This window comes from Silurus meridionalis, chromosome 8, assembly GCF_014805685.1.
Source record: "Silurus meridionalis isolate SWU-2019-XX chromosome 8, ASM1480568v1, whole genome shotgun sequence".
Classification (NCBI taxonomy): Eukaryota; Metazoa; Chordata; class Actinopteri; order Siluriformes; family Siluridae; genus Silurus; species Silurus meridionalis.
In genome coordinates, this window is record NC_060891.1 from 19,934,724 (window position 1) to 19,948,044 (window position 13,321).

The 13,321-nt window shown below is 36.5% G+C and overlaps 2 protein-coding genes across 2 annotated transcripts; both read right to left on the reverse strand.

Moving 5' to 3' along the window:
* Positions 1–4,642: 4,642 nt before the first annotated feature.
* On the reverse strand, positions 4,643–6,207 carry LOC124390266 (rho-related GTP-binding protein RhoB). The gene has a single exon (XM_046856097.1). It carries the CDS (start codon positions 6,030–6,032, stop codon positions 5,442–5,444), a length of 591 nt encoding a protein of 196 aa, XP_046712053.1. The 5' UTR covers positions 6,033–6,207; the 3' UTR covers positions 4,643–5,441.
* Positions 6,208–7,302: 1,095 nt separating this feature from the next.
* On the reverse strand, positions 7,303–11,146 carry LOC124390264 (b(0,+)-type amino acid transporter 1-like). Its single transcript, XM_046856096.1, has 6 exons — positions 10,399–11,146; positions 9,622–9,755; positions 9,398–9,527; positions 8,963–9,087; positions 8,481–8,568; positions 7,303–7,965 (listed from the first exon to the last, which is right to left on the reverse strand). The coding sequence occupies exons 1-6, from the start codon at positions 11,107–11,109 to the stop codon at positions 7,735–7,737; spliced, it is 1,419 nt and encodes a 472-aa protein (XP_046712052.1). The 5' UTR covers positions 11,110–11,146; the 3' UTR covers positions 7,303–7,734.
* Positions 11,147–13,321: the final 2,175 nt, after the last annotated feature.

Sequence of the window (13,321 nt, forward strand, 5' to 3'; positions counted from 1 at the left end):
GTGCTTTACTGGTCGTAGGCTAAACGTTTATCATATTATGCTGAGTCACTATTAGTTGTTAAACACAAACGCCCTGATTTTTTTATATATTATTTCCATATACTGTATTTTTATATCAATATTAAGACCATACTCAAAACATTACTTCAGTGCTTGAGAATAAAGCATACTGTATACACACAGATAAATGATTTTAATACAAAAAATTAAGCACACATATAAAGGTATGCACATGTAGACCCTATAGGCACGTGTACATATTTGCCCACTATCACACCTTGCCTAAACACAGGACAAAGAGCAGGAAATTCCAAACTCAATACCCCCAGATCCCACACTCACAACCTTTCTATTTAAAGTGTTATAAACACTTCACCAAAAAATGTACCACAGCTTTAGTGTATCTTGCTCCTCTTTCCATCCTTTTGCACACAAACACACACGTTTGCATTCAGGAATGGATTTTAAAAAATAGTACAAAGTGGTGGCTGGCATTGCTCTGTTCTTGTTCTTGGTCTAAAAACAAACAAGCTTGGAGACCTTCCCAAGTGAGTCATTCATTAAGTTGATGACCTCAAAGCACAGATTTGGCTGGAGGAAGTGTTTATCCAGTGCACAGCACATCGGAACACTGCCTCAAACTTCCAGCCACCAGGGAACGCGGAGTAGGTCTTCCAGCTTTTTCTATCCCAGTGCTTACTCAAGCATGTCTCTGATTCCTGTCTTTTGCTACCAGTCCTGTACAATTATGACTAACAGAATATGAGGGCTGTCTGGATGGATACAGTCTAGAGTGTCATCAGTTGTTTACAAAGTAATATAATTTGCATAGGTCACAAAGTTTACAATCACACATAATCAAAAACATAAATCAATTAGGGTCACGTTCCATAATTGAGGACCTGTTTATTGTTTGTTTTGTTGTTGTTTTTTAATACCTGACTGATAAAATTCAGGCAGAATTTTATATCCATGCCGTTTATCCAGGCAGTGAAAGTGAAGAAAATTATGAAAATTATTACTGAATGAATGAAACTTGAACTAACAACTGCATGACCACAAAAACAACCAAAACATATTTTTTCTCAAGTGTTATGACCAAAAATATGTTGTAGACATCAGATTTTTCAACATTCTTATCAGGATAAAGCGCAGTAGTTAGGTTTGCTACAAGAAACCGGCTGCTTGCAAACTTAACTAGAAAGTAGGGGGGAAAAAAGGAACTAATTAAGGGAGATACAGTGTCTTCAATTAAAATACCTTATAATCTATTAAAGATTAGTGCAGTGCTAAGTTTAAGCTCTGAGCCTGTATAATAACATTGTGGGAAAAAAAGCAAAAAAAGCTAGCAATAATATAGCAATGATAACTATTGAAGGATCAGATTGATTTGTTTGGTGGTTAATAATTGGAATAGCTATAGTCTGCAGTGTGGCCATTGTTTTTTTCATTAGAGCACACATAAGGATTGTAGACTGCTTTAACTATTCTGTATAAGCACTCTATGGAAAACTTCACTAATGTAGTATATAGATCAAGTGGTCAGACTTCCTTTATGTTGCTGCTGATTCAAAACAATAGTCAATCGTCAGGTTTTTATTTTAGGTTTCATCTCTAAATGCTTCCTGCAGGTTGCCTGTGTAATATTAGGTGATAGGCAAAGCTGTCATTTGTTGGTGCATGCAGCTGATTTGGGAAAGTTTGAACCTTACTGCTCATATCCTGCCATTGTGTTAAACCAGACCTTCGGAAAAGTACACACAACGCAATCTTTGGTTTACTGCTTTTGTTCCATTATTAATGATAATAGTCATTATATTGTGGATGTACCCCCTTGGTGAAAAGCACTAAATGTATTTTTTCTGCTCTCTACTGCACACCTTTTGTACTTTATGTATTTTTTCATATGAAGATGTATGTAGTGTATCTTTGAGGTTTGTTAAGGTTCACAATATCCACAATTGCAATACTCAAGTATATTTATCAAGCACATCTCATGCGCAGGCTAGCTTTTTGAAGCTTATATTTTTTCCATTTGCTTTGATTGGTACCCCAGTGACATATGGCCCTGAGACAAAGGACACAAAAAAATGTTAAAACGCATATATAAATCAATAAATCCACCCTTTTCTCTGACCAAACTAGTCAACCCACACACTTCCCTTTAAGCTATCCCATCATCCTCCCCTGAGTTCCTTCCATGTGCCTCTTCTTCTCTTTGATAGTCTTTATTTTTCCAGCTACAGTATATTTACCCAAGAGAATGCAACGATTTCTTTAAAAAAAAAATCATACTGCTGATTAAAATAGTGCAGCAATCATCCGACTTACAATATAAAGACTGCAGCTCTGTGTGTTTTTAAAAGTCTTGACAGGCTCTAACTGATAACTGATAGGAGGATGCATAATAGATCAGTCAACTGGCACTCAAAAGCATTAAGTAGGTCATCTATTTTTCTTTCTTTCTTTTTTTTTTTAATTCAATTCAACAAGATTTTGCCCAGCAACAAGACGTTTTACATAGAGGTTCCAATCAAATAATGACATGGATGGCAAATATCAAACTTCAGATCAAGTCAATGTGCAAAAGGTTTAGTACGTCATGCCTGTTATGTAGTCTTGTGAGGAGTCATTATCAAGGAATCAAGTTATGTGCATAAATTAGTAGTGATGACAGTGGTAGTCATTGGTCTTGATAACACAGTGCTGCTAAATTCTTGATTTTGATAGGTCAGAAGTTCTACATCAGTTGTTCCTACAATATGCTGACAAATTACAATATTTGAATGCATGGTTCTTATAGCTTATCCTTTCTATAGTAATAGACACACAAATAAATAGAATTTACACATAAATAGAATTTTAAAAGATGTTGCTTTTGATATGATGTTTTCTCTAAAAACATGTTTTTTTCATGATTATCCAGTGCTGGGTTTATGTAGCAATTTAATGCAAAGCTGTAACTTTAAGGTTTCCGGTAGTTTCCATGAGGTATACTTTCCACATATCCCTGTAAAATAACATGCTTTGTTTTTGTCTTATTAACTTCAAGTGACAGAAGGGACTGATGAAGGAGCAACTGTTCATACCTGTTATAACATGAATACAGGAATGAATTTGTTTGGAGCATATTGGCAAATAGCTGTGGTGTAGGAGTAATGCGACTCTTCCGGATATCAAGTTGCATCATACCATTCCATCGCTGATTATTTTTCCTATGAAAAATTGTCCCATAATGTCTAACTTATTATATTCTATATATCTTAAAAAGTACTGGCATCAGAAAGAGAACCTTTTGGAATTTTTTTCTCTTCCCAATAAATGAACTAACCTTTTGCTATTGTAATATGAATAAAGACAGGTAAAATTATGAGTGATTATCATTTCCTATTTAGGGTGGGTACGGTTTGTCACTTTCTTTTACTGACTGTCCGATTATTTTCACATTTACAAATAGAAAAATGACTGGCAAGAACAATACAAACGTTAAAGCATTTCTAGGTTATAACGCTGCATCATCAACAGCTCTGTATTGTTAGTGCATTGTCATCTGTCTTAGTTGCATCATTAGGATGACACCCTTCCATACTTTGCAAGAATGTTTTCCACATACTCAAAGCCATTGTGATTTGGCCTTAAGCTTGCTAAACTAGCATGGGCATGCTAAATAATCTAAAGAGCAACCCTGAACTGTCATGTACTAATGAGTGGAGTGAGCACAGATAACTGCTCACCAAATTAGCAATGCAGAAGCATCACCTTTAACTTTTCAAAGCGGATTAAATCCGATGTGTAAAGGTCTGTAGGGAATGTGTATTGTGTGGGGATCAAAATCCAGACATCTCACAGCATCAGGCGATTTTACTGAAACATCGGACATTTCAGTCACAATAGCACACCATATATTTGACTTAGCACACAGATGAGGTGTACATGCTGCTATTGTAATGCAGGGGCAGACAAAAGACAGTTTAGTTGTTCGTCATGCCTTGTCCAAAAATAGATGCATACTCAAATATCATGTGCTATCCCAAATCCATAATTTGCATAATGTTCTTCTTAATCACTTTGGATTTTGTGCTTTCTTTAAAAAGGTTTTAATATTATAAACCCTAAAGCAAGGCCATTACACACTTCAACATTTATAATTATTGTATACTATTCATGGATATTACAGATGATAAAAGATTGAAAATTCCTTACAATTTTAGGGAAAGTTTTTTTTCAGTTGGCCTCTTTAGCTTTGTTAAAACAACATAACTATGCATTTACAAGTAAAAACAACAACAGTGAGATAACAGACGATTGTTAGGTGATGCTCAAATGGTGTGTTGCACAAAATATCTGACCCCACCCGTGTTTAAGTTCACTTCCAATTTTTTTTATTTTTGTAGAACCAGTTATACAGTTAAAAACCACAACATTTTAACAAAGAAAGGAAAAAAAACAAAACAAAACACTGAAGCCTTAAGGTTTCTGTCAACATAAACATAAGACATTTACATTATTTGATTTTCTCTCTGTAAAACATTCATTCATGTCAAATACTTGCTGGGTTTATGTAAACTTGACAGTTTACCACATGAAACATACAAAAAAAAATAAAATAAAACCAAACTTAAAAAGTACCACAGACATTAAACATTGGAAAATATGTATTTATTGTAAATCTCCTCTTCAGCTGTGTCCTGTGGTGGTATCGAACACAAAAACAAGGGCTTGTACAAAGCTGTTTTTCCCATTCGTTTTAAAAACACAGATGGCAGTTTCATTCAGTGCAGTGGGATTAGCAAAAAAAAAAAAAAAACAATAATTTAAAAAATTATATACATTTGGACTGCACTGTAATGGAGCTTTATGAAATAAAATATTTCACAGGCTTTGATTAGAAGCAAGTCGAATTTTCGAGCAAAGCACAATGAAAACACAGGCCTGAGCCCTGACGACCCACATCCCCCACTCCATACGTCCGACATGCATTTCTTCAAGCAGCATCTGCAGGACTGCGTGGCAACAGTTGTAACAGTGTAAGCAATGCATTTCTCTTTCTTTCTCTGTCTAGTCATGGAAGGGAGATCCAGAGAGGTTAAATGTTGTCCCCTATAAATATATAGGAAGGTTGCTCATAGCTGGAAACCCTACAATCAGACTCGTAAGAGCAGTGGGTTTGCTATTCACCCCCCCTAAGTTCTCTGTTCCCACAATGCAACGAGCAAAGGGACAATTCAGTGTGTGTGTGTGTGTGTGTGTGTGTGTGTGTGTGTGTGTGTCCTCTCCCTTTTAAAGCAGCTCGACACTTCACAAAAAGGAGACGAGCCCATTTTTTTTTTGTTTTACAGCAACAGCTGCTGTTCTGCTTGTATGTTCAGCGCCGGTGGAGCAGGACACGTCGTGGTTGCTCGAGGTTCCTTAATTCTTCAGAAGAAATCAAAGGAGACATTTTAGAGCAGTTTGCAGCACTGGCCGCAGATCGGGGCGGGTCTCGTGCGCTTCTGCAGCGCCGCGCGTGTGGCCGTCTCGAACACCTCTCGCACACCGTCTTTAGTCTTGGCCGAACACTCCAGATAGTCGTAGGCACCGATGCGCACGGCCATGGCGCGCCCGTCCTCACCCTTCACCGGCTCCTGCTTCATGCGCGCCAGCTCGTTGCGCACGTTCTCGTCGTTGCGCAAGTCCTTCTTGTTGGCCACCAGTATTATGGGCACGTTAGGGCAGAAGTGTTTGACCTCGGGAACCCATTTCTCAGGGATGTTCTCCAGGGAGTCAGGGCTGTCCACAGAGAAGCACATGAGTATTACATCCGTGTCCGGATAGGAGAGTGGTCGAAGCCGGTCGTAGTCCTCCTGACCGGCCGTGTCCCACAAAGCCAGCTCCACCTGCTTGCTGTCCACCTCAATGTCCGCCACGTAGTTCTCAAACACCGTGGGCACGTAAACCTCAGGGAACTCGTCCTTGCTGAAGACGATCAGGAGACACGTCTTGCCGCACGCGCCGTCCCCGACTACCACCAGCTTCTTTCTTATAGCAGCCATATTGTACTAGTTCGGTCAGATACTACAAATGGAACCACTACACAACCTTCTGAGATAGAAATCAGTGTTTAATTCACGCCGTCCTTTACTATAGTGAACAAAGCCACTTCTTCCCCAGATCTGACCACAGCGTGTTCCTGAGCAGCTGCCGGGCAGAACTTCTTTATAAAGCAACCTCGCTGCTTTCTTAATATAGCTCTCCAATAGCGAATGGTACGATGACTTCATGGTTTTAAACACGTAATCTGATTGGTTGAACCCACACGGAGGGTGGGGTTTATTCTTTCGCCACGAGGACTAGAGTTGCACGGGCGCGGAGTTTGTTTTGCGCATGCGTATTTGTTCTCGCAAAGTTAGTGGACAGGCTGAACTGGAAAAAAAAGTCAAGAATTTTTCATTATAATAAATATTTCACAAGATGATTATTTTTTAAAAATGAACATCTACAGCATTTAGATGAAAAACTTTAATTATGTTATTTATTAGGGTATTCCTGATTATTTATTTTAGCCTCCAATGGAATATTTGTTTTTAATGCGTAAACAAATTGAATTGACTATGTTGTGTTGTGTTTGTTTTGTGAGCAAATTTTTACATTAAACATAAATGTAGCAACAATCACACACATACACTACAACTTTAGTGTACTAGAATTGTGATTTTAACATTTGCCAATATTTTCCGAATGGATAAATAGAAGCTTGTTTTATGGCTATTTACGGATTTTATTTTCCTTCAATTCCTTCAAATTGTATAAAATCTCGCGAGATTAGAGAAGGTGCCTCCCATCCTTACGATGACGAGCAGTGGTCAGTTGATGGATTGCGCCATGTGGCGGTGACAGCTCTTCACTGCGCCTGTATGGTGCGTGGGAGTTTATTGTTGTCATAACAAATGGTGGCTACAGTATACAACACTAACAAATCTTCTTTATTACCATATGCTTGTCAACACAGACGTCATCTACTGATAGTTTGCTTCAAATAATCAACCCTTTAGCAGGGACGAATCAACCTACTGTAAAATCATAACTCTTTCTGGTTGATCTTTGAAGAAACACCCAAAATGTAACAAACTTGAGCTTTATACTCGATTATAATAACTCCTCTGTGTTTTTTTGTTTGTTTGCTTGATTAGGATCCTGCTGGGCTTCATGGAAATGTGGGAAGTAAATAAACTTTTCTTTAAAGGCCCAAAAGAACAAGTGTTTCCTTTCTTGTTTATTTGCAATTTTCTTTTGCTTTAAAAAGTGATCTTGTGGCTATAAAGTGAAAGCAGTGGGTGAGTTTAATTTACAATTACAATAAGACCAGCTTATTAGAAACGTTTTTATCATTTTCTTTTTTGTACACATATTCTCTACATACAAAAATAGCTGCGAATACAATATCGTGTTTTCATATAATGAAGTAACATTTAAAAACACATTACAGCTTATGTTTTATTATTATTTATTTCTACTATCTATCGTTTCTACTGTTTATTGTATGTTTTTATATATTAAAAGCAAAAAAGAAAAAAAAAAAAGAAAAATGTTTTTTGACCAGTGTGCATTCTTTCTAGAGATTCCACAAACCAACACATTTTATAAACTTGCAAGAAGGCAAGCTAAAACAGGCTTTAAATGTGCATCATTATAGTGTTAATGCTGTACAATAATGCACATAGTTATTAATTAATCTAGCACAAAAGATGTGGTGTTTTATACATTTTTATCAGCTGGCGCCACCTCCAGGAAGAGCTGCAGGAACACTGTGAGTTTGTCCAGCAGGCCTGGACACAGTTTGAAGTGAATGAATGGAAAATAAACCAAAGCTCCACTTAGGATGAAGAGAGTCACATATAAGTACTCGAGCTGAGGCTTGTCAATAATGGGTGCTAGAACCAGGAACACAGCCACCAGAAACACCAGAATGGGGACAAAAATAGGTACCTGGAAAAACCATACACACATTTTTAAATTTATTTTTCTTCTGCTTTTCCTTCTAAAACTTTATACAAAATAAACAACAAATTTTTTTCTTTTAAATACTAGTATTTACTTAAAAAAATACACATGCCAAAATGACTGAATATGTTATGTCTTTTTCCTTTCCCTTTCCCCTTATAAAATAGCCATTAATTTAAGAGTTTGTTGTTCCTTATATCTCAGAGGAGAAATCGTGCAACTGTGTAATTGAGTAAGAACATATTTTTCTGTCAATTTCATGTTCGATGTGAACATTAACATTAAGCTCTTCATCTATATCTTAAGACATTTTGGCATTGTTTCACTGCCACATGAGTGGCGTCCTGAATGATTGCATGAATGAGTAAAGGGGGAATTAAAATAACTGATTGACTGTGATTGTGTATAGAAATAGTAGGTATTCTTGTAACTTAAAAAAAAAAAAATCTTTAATATCCATCAATTTTAATAAGAATTAAAGTATTTCTAATCTCTCTCACCTTATATGCACGGGGAAGATCCAACTTTTTGATTTTTATATAGAGTAATCCTGATATGGTAACTCCATAGAAGAACCAGGATGTAAAGCTGAAGGTCAAAGTGTAATTAGAGAAACAGGTGAATAACAAAATAAAACCCTCTTTGTATTGTTGCCATTCAAGGGTAATGAAGTTTAGCCAAACTGTGTGACAGAGTTCTTATCATGGATGAGCAGCTCTTATTATGTTTCCATTCATATCAGTCATATAGTTTATATTTTATATTTAACAAGGGTTCAATAACATTATTGTACATTATTCAATATACTCAGAACATTACTGCTCACTAACTTTATTTAGAGGCAGCTTTGAACAGCTTTGAACAGTTCGATCTAGATAAATCATACGCTATAAAATATATTTCGTACCCTTTAAGTGGACACCAAAATGCTTTTAATATGCTTTTACTGACAGTGAAGCTGAAAATGTTATGCTATGCATACCTAAAGAAGTTGATTATATTCTGGAAGTCTCCAGGAATGAGCACAATAAAAGCAATGATGGTGGTAAAAGTAAGAGCTGGAGAGGGAGTGAGGTGCCGCACATGGGCCATAGACAGGATACTAGGCTGAAAGTGCAAGAAAACATGAAGGAAGAAATATCTTAGGTCAGACATTTAAGGTGTGCTTGATGCATAAGCACAAATTAGAGAGGCATTAAGATCAAAAAGTGTACAAAGTAAGAAAAAAAAAACATTTATTTTTTTACATACGATGTGTCCCTCTTGGGCAGCCACAAAGCAAATTCATCCCCCACCAATACTTTTTTTTTTACCATGATTTGATATTTTATAATTTGGATTATTCTGTCTTCGAATTTAATTAATACTGTTTTACCTTTTTTGGAGCCATCCATGTTTCCATAACAAAACAACTTACCATGTGACCCTCTCGAGCAGCCACAAAGCAAATTCGTCCCCCACCAAAAAATGATCCGTTTAATGTGCCAAAGGAAGATAATGCTGCTGCAATAGACATCACCCAGCCCCAACTGCCCAGCACCTTATTACTGTTCATAGAGACAAGATCATTTTATTTATTCATTTATTAGTAATATTATTGTAAGCATTACCTTTAGTGAGTGCAAACCTGTGATGACCTACCCCCAGGTAACTGCTACAGCACTGGACGTCATCATCTCTCTAGGAGTCAAGACGACCAGATAACTGATATTGACCAGCAAGTAGAGGACTGTTACCAATGGGATGGCAATCATTAACGCCCGGGGAAGATTCACCTTTCACAAATGAATATTATGTAAAATTCAGTAAAATTACAGTATTTGCTGATGCTTCTTTAAATAAATAAATGATTTCCCTTTACACTTTAGACTTATATACTGCTATAAAAAAGCAGCTAAATTTACTAAAAGTGGCTAAAATGTTTTAGACTAGATTCTACAGTCAACCACGTGAGTACATTGGGAAATGTATCTTTCGATTTTTCCTTTAGTTAATTGGAAGCAGGTTCTCTTCTGTTAATACTTAGACTGCAAAAGATATCACTTAGCTAGTTTTAAGTCTAATCAACAGTGTACGTCACCTCAAATATACCAATTCAGACTCTTTTCATGTGCTATTGAGAGTTAATTATTTCAGTGTCTGATTCAGAAATAACATGGTTTCTTTCTTTTTTTGCTGCTACCTTAGAGCTCTAAGCCTACATCCAGTTTGTATAAAGCTGCTGTATGACCACATACTGTTTATTATTAAGAGTTCTATACAAGTAAAATGGAACTGAAGTAAATATATGTGATATTTTAACACTCTTGTGGGGGGAATACTTGTCATGAATAAAATATATTTACAAAAACATTGAGGGTATATACAATATTAATTATACAGTGTTAAGTGGGATATTATATCAACACAAAATCTTACCTCTGGCTTTTTGACTTCTTCAAGCACAAAGTTTAAATTGAACCATCCCGCAAAGGACCAGAGTCCCTGATATAGAGCCATTCCAATGGTACTTAGTTCCAAAGTTGTGCCTTCAAAGGCAATGTCTGGTGTTCCAAGGTTTCCCAGACCATTCTGGGCCATGGTAACTATTCCACCAATAACAATCACCATCAGACCCACAACTTTGGCCACCAGGAAAATAACCTGAATTGTCATGGCAAAGCGAACATTCATCATATTGACAGTAGCCACCACAAAAATGGACACCACTGCTATACATTTCACCACCAATGTAGGTGGCATGCAGCCTGAATAGAAAGGAGCAACTGCATACTGAGCTAAACTCAAGGCAACAGCTGCAATACCTGCTGGCTTCAACACAATTATGAAAGTGAATGCCACAAAAAATGCAGGTAATGGTCCATAGATTCTCAGGACATAGATAAATTCACCTCCAGATTCTCTGAACATGGTGCCAAGCTCTGCATAAGTGAGCGCAGCACATAGAGTCACCAAGCCACAAACAGCCCAGATGATCAAGCTCGCTCCAGGGCTTCCAACATTGGACATCACAAACTGAGGAGACATGAAGATCCCCGATCCTATCATAGTGCCTGCGACCAGAGATACGGCACTAATTAACCCTACCTCCCGCTTCAGCTTCAGTCCCTGGTGATTGTTGTTCGTCATGGTGTGGTGTGTGAGTGAAAGTCTGCTTAACACATCTTGAAGTAAAAGAAAAGATCTTAAGCACGGGTAATCAGATACTAAGTGCAAAGTTTTTTTAGATTAAATATTAACATTTATGAGGTCTTACATTCACAGCATTTGGCAGACACCCTTATCCTGAGCAGCTGACAATTTTCTTATTAGAGCTGATCAGTTAAAGGTTAACGACCATGCTCACATTCACAGCAGGGATTTTAACTTTTCTCCAAAATCTTAACCACTGAGGTGCCACTTCTCTTCATACTGTTGGCAACTGCATGTGTGGTTATTGCAATTTTGACTAAAATATTAAATAGATTAATAAGTATTTTGATTATCTTTGCTCCATCATTTTAAATACACAGCAGTATAGAACTGATTATCATGCTGAATATCAGTAGTAATGTTTAACAAACGCAAAAAATATTTCTTTTAAGCAAAACCCAAACAAGTTGAGTGATACAAACAGTGGAATGTCTCTGTGCTGTTGTTGTAAGTGCACTCTTGGAATGCTGCTTGTCCAATCAAAATAGAATGAATATAATAAATGAATATAAACACACACTTTTCCCCAACTACACAGTGGCCTTAACTTTCATACAACAATAAGGACACAAAATAATCCATATCCTTCTCTTCCTGTCACCTCTCTCTCTCTCTCTCTCTCTCCTATTAAACACGCTTCTGAGGTTCCAGTGACCACTGTTCCTTCCCCTCTTCCCTACGTGGATCTTCCCACTTCGTCCAGGCCTCTGGATAGTGTCCTCTTCGAATAGAGTCCACTCTGTGAAGTTGGGGACGGTTTCTTATTAACGCCTTGGGTGGTTCAATGAAATTCCGGAGTAAGAACAGGAGCTTTGAAGATGGATTTGGACTGTGGTTAATGTCAACAGTCTGCTACACTGACTCAGGACTACAGGTTTTTTATGATCACCATCACTGTACCCCGCAACATTGTATATCTGCAATGAGCAAACCGGCTTGCTCATCAGGGACAAACTTAAGCTTATTAAGAACATCATATTAATTTTTATCACCACATTATCTGTGTAAAGCTGCTTTCAAAAAATGTTCATTGTTAAAAGCGCTATACAAATAAAAATGAATTGAATTGAATTGAACTTTTGATATATTATTTCATACTATTTTAAAAAGAAATACTTTTATTTAAAAATTTTAAAATATATTTCTTCATGTAAGGGCACATGCTACCAGCATTAAACCATCCCAATTAACCCACAATCTGTATGCCCCTCTAATGTACCCCAAAGCTATACATGGTGTACTACTAAACAAGTACTAAACAAACACATTTTTGCCTATATTTAAATGAGAATGTGTTCCAAATATTTAGAAGAAATTGATTACAATAACAGTGGCTTTTAGAAAAATTAGTTTATAGGCAAACATAGGTATTTAATTTTATTTTTAGAATCAATGCATGCAAAAACCTATTGGGACACAATGCAGTTTTAATACAGTGTGTTAATATGCTGCATGTTTTAGCTGCTAGTAAAGACTTTGTTACGTTCTGGACTAATACCACATTTGGTAACATCCAGAAAGCAAAGTGTTCATAGAAGTTTTTTATAGAAGAAAATGAATTGTAATGTAGTACATTTAATTGTAATGTGCTTCTTGAATTGAGACTTATAAAAGACCAAACTTCATTTATGAATGTAAAGAGAAGTTAACATTAACATTTACAAACATATTAATGGAATCATGAGAACAATCGTTATCTTTTACTAGCAATTACAATTTTTTTGCTGGGGTACATAGTCTAATTAGGGTAGAAATTAAAATGCCTCATGGCATTCTCAAACTGATTTTAGTTACAAGTCACAAAATAAATGTCACAAATGAAAAAAAAAATTGTGAGCAACAAGGAATACTGACTTCAATGTTGTACACTATGCATTGAATAATTTATAGAATATCAATGACATTTTGTTAAACATTTTGAGAATTACAATTTTTTTTTTTATTTTGTTGGTTATGATGTCAGTTCATTGTGATAGAAGAGTATCTGCAAGAGTGAAAGGGAAAGTTTATAGGACTGTGGTGAGACCTGCTGTGTTGTATGGTTTAGAGACAGTGGCATTGAGTAAAAGACAGGAGGTGGAGCTGGAGGTGGCAGAGCTGAAGATGTTTAGATTTTCATTGGGAGTGACGAGGATGGACAGGATTAGAA